The sequence below is a fragment of the Triticum urartu genome, chromosome 7A, assembly GCF_056163025.1.
Source record: "Triticum urartu cultivar PI428250 chromosome 7A, HENAU_Tu73, whole genome shotgun sequence".
Taxonomy (NCBI): Eukaryota; Viridiplantae; Streptophyta; class Magnoliopsida; order Poales; family Poaceae; genus Triticum; species Triticum urartu.
In genome coordinates, this window is record NC_141879.1 from 30,582,243 (window position 1) to 30,593,451 (window position 11,209).

At 46.3% G+C, this 11,209-nt stretch overlaps 1 protein-coding gene across 1 annotated transcript; it reads right to left on the reverse strand.

Annotated features, from left to right (window-relative positions):
• Window positions 1–29: 29 nt before the first annotated feature.
• LOC125521393 (uncharacterized) lies at window positions 30–1,106 on the reverse strand. Its single transcript, XM_048686452.2, has one exon. The coding sequence runs from the start codon at window positions 969–971 to the stop codon at window positions 315–317; it is 657 nt and encodes a 218-aa protein (XP_048542409.1). The 5' UTR covers window positions 972–1,106; the 3' UTR covers window positions 30–314.
• Window positions 1,107–11,209: the final 10,103 nt, after the last annotated feature.

The following is an 11,209-nucleotide window of genomic DNA, read 5'->3' on the forward strand; positions in this document are numbered from 1 at the left end:
AATAGCGCAGCAGCACCACACTGCAATAGTAGTACAGCTGGGTTGTAAATTATAAACATAACATAGCAGAGTCAGATAAAAAATGGATGGATAGAAGTATCTTATCATAACACAGGTTATACGCTAGTACCAATGTTATTGACAATAGAAAGATAGATACAACCTTAATGTAAGACCTTTTTGCAGTTTACTACATTGAGTTACAGAGAGAGTAGATAGATAGAGACGGGCCAAGCGAGGCATATTCTCAGTTGGGCAGCAAGCTTGATCCCTTGTGCCATCCAGTCTTCCTCAAGCAGCGTCATCTTTGAGAATCACTCAATCACAAGAGCTTCAACGAGCGCATCATCTTGGTCAGGAACATATGGACGATAACCGTCTGCATCCCTCAGCCTGTCCTCCGGGGTGGCAATCTGAATTCCAGTAAAATCCATCCTCTTCCATTGTTCGGCAACGTACTCATTCGCCTTTTCCCTGTTGGAAATGAGCTCTTCATCGACCTCGAAGTAGCCCTTGTCCCGCACAGACACTAAGACCTGCTGCCGGTACTCTTCGAAATCGTCGTCCATCTTCTTGAAAAGCTCTACACTGTCAGCGTGGGCACGCTTCCTTTCCTCAATCCACTCCGGAGGGAAATACTCTGCCAGATCGTCCAGGTAATCGGCGCTGGGGTGTTGCTCCGGCTTCAGCGCAATTATGGTCCTGATCTCGGCTTTCGACAGCCGAACCTTGCCCTTGTTTGGACCTGGCGGTGCTGCGGCCGGCTGATTGGCGACGGCGGACGACAGATTCGCCTCCCCAAGCATCTTGTCAATCGCAGCTACCCCCTTCTCTGACTCGTCACCCTCCGTGTAGATGGATCCGGCGGCGGAGGGGAACACCGCCGCAGGACCATCGACGCCGGCCTCCGTCGAATTGGCAGCGCTGCCCGGACTGACCATCAACTTCCCCGCCTCCTCCTTGCCCGCCATGGCCTCTTCTTGATTGATTGATGGTTCCTCTGCTGTCGACGTAGATCTTGGGTTACGAGGTTTGTCGCTTGCGCTGGTTTGGGGATTGGATTGGAGGAGGCGGCGGTGCCATCTCGATCTATATAAACATGGAAAGGAAGAGGAACCCTAGCCGAGTCGAGCGAGCCCTTCTTTGCTCTGCACCCAGTTGGTATCGGACCCCGTTTACCGCCCGGACTCGGCCGGAACTCGACCACCAGCGCAGCTTAGTCCACCGATCATGACACGCTGGGCAGGCCCCGGCCACTGCCCCTGCCTCTCCGTCTTTGTCTCCTCTTCCCCTCGTTTCCCTTTTTTCTTTTTCTTTTTCTTTCCTTCCCACAAAAATGCTTCCTCCATTTATTAAAAATATTATAAGGTGTGTTATTATTTTTGGAAATCAAAGATTTCTCTGGTTGATCAAGTTCATACTGAAAATTGTATTATAATAACAAATAAATAAATTATAAAAGTATGCTTCGTGATGCTTCTAATGATACATATTTGGTATCAGATCCATTGATGTTTTCCTCTACTTATATAGGTACTAAAAAGAATGCTCGTGCATTGCAACATGCATACACATTCTAGTAAAATCATGCCCATGATTTGCCTGTCTAAATATGTACACAATCATGGGTAGGATTTCGTATGGTAACACATATTTACCAATTATTAGAAAATCTAGTAAGTCAATAAGGGATTATTTGGTAAGTTCATAAAAGTGGGGTAGTTAAGGTGGTTTTCAAGGAAAAACGTGGAAAAACCTTGGATAGGAGGGAAAAATCGAAACAGCGTCATGTTGCCTTTGTATCGGGTTATTCGAATGTTTCGATAAACCTCTATCTCTATTTTTATTTCGGTGTTTGTCTGAAAAGGTGAATAAGTACCTCTTTCTTCCTTTCTTGTTATGTACATGGCTGCATTATATCATTTTAAAATTATTTTATAGATGAGTAATTAAATGTTCTCAATAAATTACACTACAAAGAATAAAGAGACTAAACAAATGAAAACTGGGGAATGGAAGTGGGAACATGACCAAAAAAATAAAGAAAGATGTAAATAACAAGTCTTCAATAAACAAAATGAGAAAAAAAAATAGAAGGACTAAACATAGAAAGAGAGAACAACCCATGACTAAATAAAGTGAATGAAATAAAATAGAGAGAATGAGTTCTCAAAAAGACCGACCAAAGAGTGACCATGGACTAAGAATATATTTTTTTTTCTTGAATGACTAACACGGTAAAAGGTGACACTGGAAAAAAATACTACCAGCGTGCAAAGACATTGATTACTCATAATATCACCAAAGAAAAGGAAATAAATATAAATGAACACTAAAAATGTACTATTTTCTTCAATTAATCTACAGACTTTGAATACATGACTGTCCCGTTACTTAACTCACCCCATCGATAAGTGTGCCAATGAATCCAAATGCTAAAGGCTAGTTTGAGACGTGGATAAAGGATAATGACAACTAAATGACTTAGAAATGGAAAATATTAGGTTCATGCTAAAACTAGGTTGAAGGGAAACACTGAAGAAACTGTAATCCATGCACGGTAGACATTTTGGTTGGTACATTATCAATTTTATTCTGGCTAAGACGAGGAATAATGCCATGGTCAATACTGTAAGGTGAAAAGTGGACATTGTAAACTTAACTACTAGAGTACTAAAGGATTAAGAATGAAATGTCAGGCACAATTTCCTTGCAGTGGGTTAGCATCTACTGCATGTCAAGGCGGGTGTGTGGTATAGGTCTAGGACTGGCACCCTCTCCCGATCTCCTCCTGATCTTTCTCTCTTTCCTTACCGCTCACGAAGGCCACTGCTGGACAAGGACGCGCAACACCCACTAGTAGAAAAAGGGTCAAACATGAAGCACATTAGTGCCGGTTTGAATTTGAGCCGGCACTAATGGTACCATTAGTGCCGGTTCGAACGACTATGCATTAATGCCGGTTCGTGTTGAACCTTTAGTACCGGTTCGTGCCACGAACCGGTACTAAAGGGGTGATGGCAGGCTGGCGTCAGGCTGGGGCCCCATGATCACCTTTAGTACCGGTTCGTGGCACAAACCGGTACTAAAGGGCTAACCTTTAGTACCGGTTTGTGCCATGAACCGGTACTAAAGGGGTCTGACGTATAGTACCGGTTTGTGACACAAACCGGCACTATAGGGCAATTTTCAAACTCTACCCCCCCCCCCCCCCCCCCGGTGTGTCGCCATTTCAGTTCTAAAAAAATCAAAAGAAAATGATAAAAACTTCAAAAAATAAAATCCTTCGAGAGGTAGTTATATTACTACATCTACTAGTTAGGAAAATTTGAAAACTTAAATTTGGACATGTTTTGCAAAAAGTGTAGGGAAAATGTTAAACGGCTATAACTTTTGCATACGATGTCGGAAAAAAACGGATAATATATCAAAAAGTTAAGCACGAAAATCTGCATCCGATGGAGACAGCCTATGGCTTGTTTGCAATTTTTTAGAATCCTCAAATTCCAAAAGGAAAAAAAGATATGGACAAATTTAAGTTTTTTTAAAAAAATTTGTTAAATCTGGTCAAACTACTTATTCAAGAAGTATTAATGTTACTACATAATTATTCAAGAATATTAGTGTTACTAAATAATTATTTCAATTTTTTGAATTTTGGTCAAATCTGGTCAAACTATGGTCAAACTATGGTCAAACTTATTCAAGAAATATTAGTGTTACTAAATAATTACTGTTTTTTTAGAATAATAGTTTCAAACTCAAATAGTGAAATGTGTGACTTCATGCTCAAGCTAAACTCCTGAGGGTTAATAGGATTGGCCTCTTACTATTGTCAGGAAAACAACAAGTGCAGACTTGGAAACGAAGGAGAATAGAACCCGAAAGTTAAGCGTGCTCGGGCTGGAGTAGTGAGAGGGATGGGTGACCGGTCAGGAAGTTAGATGATTTGGAATGAGTGATCCACACTTGAGTAGTTAAGAGAGGTGATTAGAGACTAGATCACCAAATAATTCTGAAAATTTAAAAACTGAAAAAAAATTATCAAAAAAAATTTCCAAAATTTTCAGAAAAAAATTCAAAAAAGAAACCTTTAGTACCAGTTGGTAACACCAACTGGTACTAAAGGTCCCCCATACCAGGGCGCGAGCTCACGCCACGTGGTGGCAATTTAGCGCCGGTTCGTGCCGAACCGGTACTAAAGGGGGGAGGCCTTTAGTGCCCACCAATTAGTGCCGGTTATGGAACCGGCACTAAAGGCCCTTACGAACCGGTTTTAAAGCTCCGTTTTCTACTAGTGGCCTATGATGAAGGTGGCGGGGATCTGATCCCCGACGGTCTCATGGGCCATCGGTGCGGGATCCTCCAAGGTTGCAGTGCGATGGAGTATTTGACAAAAAACTACCAGTTTTGGGGTTTGGGGTTGGTGTCCCACAGAACTACAACATTCAAAATTTTGACCAAAAACTATCACTTTTTTCGTAATTTGTGCCTAAAAACTATAGCTTTTGTTGATGACCGTTTATGACAAGCGGGACCCACCCGTCAGGGATGACGTGGAAGGAAAGTCAATGTCATTTATTTTGACCATTAAGTTGACTGTTATGACAAATGGGGCCCACACGTCAGCATACACCTTCCTCTTCCTCCTCCTCTCTCTTTGTATTTAGCATTTCAACAAACAGCTACTGTGCATTGGTGGACGACTTCAACAAGGTGATGGTCGCGATGGGCTCGGCGTTGAGCAAGGTGACGATGGTGAGGCTCGGCGCCGACCTGGTCGAGGCGCGGGTGGTGTACTAGGACGTGCACGACGTGTCGTAAGCAAAAGGAAAAGGCGTATATGAAATGACCTAAGAGATCCTTTGTCTAAAACTATACAGAATAATCTAACAAACAACAGTGTAGTGCTTGGTGTGAGTGTAGACTGTGCTGTGAGATCATGTGTCAAGGGTTAACTCATAGGAGTTTGGAAAACAACATAGTGGTTGTTGCTTGGAATACATGTGACATAAGGGTTCACATGCAAGTTTCAAATAAAAGGGCTCATCACATAAGGAGAATGTGATGTCAAGTTGTGGTTGCCAGATTCTGAAAAAGGAATGTAGCAACTAGAGTCGTGGTCTATGAATCTTGGATAGCCAAGTTCATGTCCTAGTTTGAATGACAATTCAACTTCTTGACTTTTCATCAGCTTGAACACACACTAAGTGTCTAGGTTTCATCTAGGTTCATCAATTTGGTTTGGCTCACAATAAAATTTGAATTAGGGTTTACCTTCTTTAAATTCAATTTCAATTGAGGTTTGAATTTGAATCCCAATTAAGTTTGAAATAACAAGGCTAGTTCAAGTTCAAAGATATGTCATAATTGGCTGATGTTGTTTCATGAATTCCTTTGCCAGGTATTTAATTTAATTCAGACTAATTAAATGACTTATAAGTTTCCTTAGGTTTGCCCAAATTCAAATTTCACTTGGATTTTCTCTAAATTCAAATACAAATCCTATATAATTACTAAATTTTATTTATTTAAATTCAAGTTTAAACTAAATCTAAGTTTAAACCCAAAATCATTTACTAAGTGTAAATAGCTTTCAACTTTACATAGTTTGAACTAAAATTGATTTTAAGTTTAATCCCTAAAGTCAATTGTATCTCCAAAATATTTACTAGGTTTAATTTATTTGTTCACTAACTCATATTGCAAGAGTTTATTCAAATTAAACCTATAGTTTTAAAGTTAATAACCAAATTGGTTTAAGTGAATTCAATTATTTATTTAAAATATCTAAAGTCAAGTAATAATTGCAAACTATTTACTAAAGTTCATTTTGGGTTTTTGTAACTTAGTTGCAAGATAATTATCCGAATAAACATTTTGATTCGAAGGTTAAACCAAATTTTAGGTTTAATATTGTTTGAATTATAGCCATTGTTAAATATATTCAGTTTTAATTTTTTTAATCATTTAAAAAATGGACTACTGTAGCTAAGTTGAAACTACATTTCCCTAGATTCATTCTGCAAAAGGAATCCATTAATTTTGATTTATAATTTGCAAGTTATGCCGTATTTAAGTTTGAATTTTAAACTTTTCAAGATTCTAATATTATTTAGTGAATCTTTTCATAACGATCATTTTGGAAAAAGATTCACTAAATTTTGATTTACAGATTAAGAGTTATGATGGTTTGAAAATACAGGGGGTCTTGTGTAAAACCTGGAGTTAGTTCAATTTAGTAGAAAATGTTTCAGATAATCTTTTGGATAAGGCAGTGATGTGGCGTGTTTCTATTGGCTGGTACCGGTTCGTTTAAGTGATTGTACGTGATGTGTTGTGTCTAAGATGAACGGCCAGAAATAGATCTAGGGGGTCTCACTGGAGCTAGGTCGTCGAAGTGGTCGCCGGAAAATGTGAAGACGGCAGCAGACGGTGGCACTAGCCTAAGGGTTGACGATCCGCCGTTCTGTTGGTCGTCGGATGTGGCCGATGGCACGGTTGGGCTCGGCTCGCCGTCGCAGGTCTCCTAGTGGTCTTGTGTGCCGTTGGGGATGATGGAAACGATGGCCACGGGCTCGCTAGAGATGAGACAGGCGGCAGAGCTCTTTGTGTGGACGTGCGCGGAGAAATCAAATGCGCCTGGAAAAATGGACGGGCTTAGGACAACGAAGATGGTGGACATGGTTAGGGCATCTGGCATGAGCTCGGCGGCGCGGCAGAGAGCTTCGGGCTCCTTTGATGTAACGCCCTCGATGCGACTATAGCTCCCACGTGTCGAGGCACGACTTAGAGACATAATCGCATTGAAGGCATATGTCGCAAGTGAGGTAATCTTCACACAACCCATGTAATACATAAGGGAAAGAAATACATAGTTGGCTTACAATCGCCACTTCACACAATTACATGAATAAAGCATTACATCAAACAGATACAATCAAGGTCCGACTACGGAACCAAAATAAAAGAAGAACCCCAAATGCGACAAAGGTCCCCTATCGACCCCAACTGGGCTCCACTACTGATCAACTAGAACGAAACAACACAAAGGACAAGATCTTCATCGAGCTCCTCCTGAGCTTGGTTGCGTCATCTGCACGGACTCATCGGCACCTGCAAGCTGGTTTTGAAAGTATCTGTGATCCACAGGGACTCAGCAATCTCGCACCCTCGCGATCAAGACTATTTAAGCTTATGGGTAAGGTAAAGGTATGAGGTGGAGCTGCAGCAAGCGACTAGCATATATGGTGGCTAACATATTCGCAAAAGAGAGCGAGAAGAGAAGGCAAAGGACGTTCGAGAAATCTATGATCAAGAAGTGATCCTATAACAACCTACGTCAAGCATAACTCCAACAACCGTGTTCACTTCCCGGACTCCGCCGGAAAGAGACCATCACGGTTACACACGCTGTTGATTCATTTTAATTAAGGTCAAGTTCAGGTTTTCTACAACCGGACATTAACAAATTCCCATCTTCCCATAACCGCGGGCACGGCTTTCGAAAGTTCAATTCCCTACAGGGTGTCCCAACTTAGCCCATGACAAGCTCTCACGGTCAACGAAGGAATAGACCTCCACCCGAGACGTTCCGATCAGACTCGGTATCCCGGTACAACAAGACATTTCGACAGGGTAAAACTAAACCAGCAAAACCGCCCGAATGTGCCGACAAATCCCGATAGGAGCTGCACATATCTCTTTCTCAGGGAACACTCAGATGAGCTCTCCATACAACTAAAACCAAACCTCGAATTTCCCCGAGGGGGCGCTGCACGGGACTCTAGTTCGGACCAACACTCAGAGGAGCACTGGCCCGGGGGGGTTAAAATAAAGATGACCCTCGGGCTCACGAAAACCCAAGGGAAGGTGGTAGGTTGTTAGTGCAAATGGTAAAACCAATGTTGGGCATTGCTGGAAGAGCTTTACTTAAGGCGAACTGTCAAGGGGTTCCCATTATAGCCCAACCGCGTAAGAAACGCAAAATCCGGGAACATAACACCGATATGACGGAAACTAGGGCGGCAAGAGTGGAACAAAACACCAGGCATAAGGCCGAGCCTTCCACCCTTTACCAAGTATATAGATGCATTAATTAAATAAGATATATAGTGATATCCCAACAAGTAAACATGTCCCAACAAGGAACGACATATCCATGTACCAACAAGGTACAAACTTCAATCTTCGCCTGCAGCTAACAACGCTATAAGAGGGGCTGAGCAAAGCGGTAACATAGCCAATCAACGGTTTGCTAGGACAAGGTGGGTTAGAGGTTTGACATGGCAATTGGGAGGCTGACAAGCAAATGGTAGGCATCGTAGCATTGGCATAGCAAAAGAGCGAGCAAACTAGCATAGCAAAGATAGTAGTGATTTCGAGGGTATGATCATCTTGCCTGAAATCCCGCAAGGAAGAAGAACGAGTCCATGAAGAAGACAAACGGAACGTAGTCGAACGAATCCTCACAACACGACGTTACCGGAAACAACCCGACGAAGCGCACCGGAAAGAAGCAGACAACATAGTAAACAACCAACGCATAGTGCCTATGGGACCGGCGGACCGAGTCCCTTTCGGTTCGGCGGGGGCGGAGGTCGTGCAAAGAGCGGATCGAGGCGAAACACACGAGCAGTTTACCCAGGTTCAGGCCGCACGGATGCGTAAAACCCTACTCCTGCTTTGTGATTTGTATTGAGTTCTTGCTCGGGAGCGCGGAGTGCTACAGTACACACCACCAGCTAACGAGACCGAGCGTGAGTTTTCAAACCTCCCTCTATGTTGCGCATGGGCCTCCTTTTATATGCTCAAGGGGTCACCGACAGGTGGCAACGTAGACAAGGGCAAAAAAGGGAAAGGTGCTGCGGTTGGTACAGCTACCTGCTACAGTGTATCATACCTAACCCTGACGACAGGGGACAAGGGCCTTAAATGCCCATCTGCGTCGCCTAAACAGTGTAAAAGGGACCGTCAGGGATGCCACCGCTCGCCACGGCGGCAATCTTGTCAGCGTCGCTTGCCACTGTTCACCGCTGGCTGCACAGCCTCCCGCCACGTACGCTGGGAAGGGTCCCAGAGCGACACGTTGGTGGATGCGCTGGAGCGCGGGCATGGAGTGGTGGCTTGCCGCGGTCGTTGTCTTGTCGCGTCCGGGAGCTTGTCGCTCACCGGGCCTTGCCGGGACGCGTGGCGCGCCGCGGCAAGTTCCTTGAGATGCCTTGGGTGGCCTTCCCGGCAAGCTCCTCTTGCCGGGGTCTTGAGGTGCCTTAGTTGGCCTTCCCGGCAAGCTCCTCTTTCCGGGGTCTTGACTTGGATACTTTGTTCTTGAACGGCTCCAAAGGAACCACGGAGGACCTTGGCGGTCACCCGGCAAGCCTTGCCGCGGGATGCTGCGACTGCCCGTGCACAGGTTCGGGATACTAGGGTACCCCTACTCTAGTTCACCGACAGGAGCCCCCGGGCCTGGGCCATACACGGTGCCGAGCGCTGTTGGGCCAGGCCCAAAACAGGGCACGGGCACGCGCGGCCTAGGTTACACCGTATCTTCCTCTGTATCCACCGCGCCCTCCCCGAACGGCACGCGTTGAATGCGGCATCGTGGGAGAGATCGTGGGTGGTTATTTTATTCGGAAATGCGGAACGTCCACCCCCTCCCTCTTTATAAGCAGGGGAAACAGGGGCAGTTCGCACATTCGCCCGTTGCTGCTTCCAATCTCAAAAATCTCCGCCGCTCCCTCGTCTTCCCAAAGCCGAAAGAGAGTAGCGCTCCGCCCCCCATCGCCATCAGCATCACCAACGCCGTTGACCTCCTCCACCACTTCCGCCATGGCTCCAAAAGCCGACAAGGGGAAGGTCGTGAAGTCGACCGAGGCGCAGCGGCTTGCGGCGCTGCGGAAGGAGCGGGCAGTCTTCCCCCCCAAGCTTGCCGCGAAGGAGCTGAGGGAGAACTACTACCTCTTCTGGTCGGCGGAGACGCGAGCGCATCCACGCACGAAGGTACTCCCCGCCGCCGCTTGGAAGAAGGCCCCAAATGGATACCCCTTCTTCGCTCTGTTCTTCTACTGCGGGCTCTGCCCGCCTTTCTCTGAATTCTTCTGCGACATCATGAATACCTATGGATTCCACCTCCTTGACTTCACCCCCAATGCCGTTCTGACCATGGCAGCTTTCGCGCATCTCTGCGAAAACTTTGTCGGAGTCCATCCCAACGTAGCTCTCTTTCGCCACTTCTTCATACCCCGAGTAGAGAGAGGAGAGCCTCTATGCGGCGGAATCGCTTGGATCTCGAGGGCCGGCAAGAAAGAAACCTATCTGGAGGGAGAGTTCCACGGCAAGTGGGAGGAGTGGAGAGCAGATTGGTGCTGGATTGACGAGGAGAATCCGCAGCCATTCACCACCCGGCACCAAACCCCAGTAGCACGCGGCAGCGATTGGAGTGACGTGGCCCCGGAAGACGACAGGCTGAAGATTGCCTTCACCAGGATCCTGCGCCTCAGGCTTGCCGAGCTTACTATAGGCGCCGTTGGCGCAGATTTTCTTCGCCGCCGCATCGCCCCCCTGCAGGAACGGGGGAGACCCACTTGGGAGTTCAAGAACGCGGCGGATATCATGAGGCTGCGGCCGGGCCTCAACTACAACTTCACAGTTCTGGAGCTCAACGCGATGCTCTAGGAGCTCTTCAAGTATGACCCCGAACATCCCGAAGTTTTCAGGTTGCCGGGGGGCGTCGTTCCGTTGTGCAACAATTCCTCGCTCGACCGCATCCGTGCAATGATGCCGGAGTGCGACTCGCATGGAATTGTGCCAACTTGGCAGGAGCCTGCAGACGACGTCGTGCAGCAGTTCTTCGATGACTTGGTAGAAGTGGCGATCCACGCCGACGAGAAGGACGGCCTCACACGCGACACCACCGATGCGGAGGTGGCACTCATCGCCACCAGGCTGGAAGAGGCGGCGGCAGCCACAGCCGCGGGCGAATTTGGATTCACCGTGGAGGAGGCAGATGCAGCAGAGGCGGAAAGCCGTGCCGAGAGAAGGGAGCCTGCCGGCGAGAAAGAGCTTGCCGGGCAGAACGTCGAGTAGAGCGAGCCCGCCAAGGATACGAGTGGCTCGCTGGAGATCAACTCGTCTTCCACTTCGTCTTCGGGCAGCTCGCCGCAAGCAGAGCCTCCATCCCCACCAAGAAGGCGTCTCCGCAAGGGCGGTG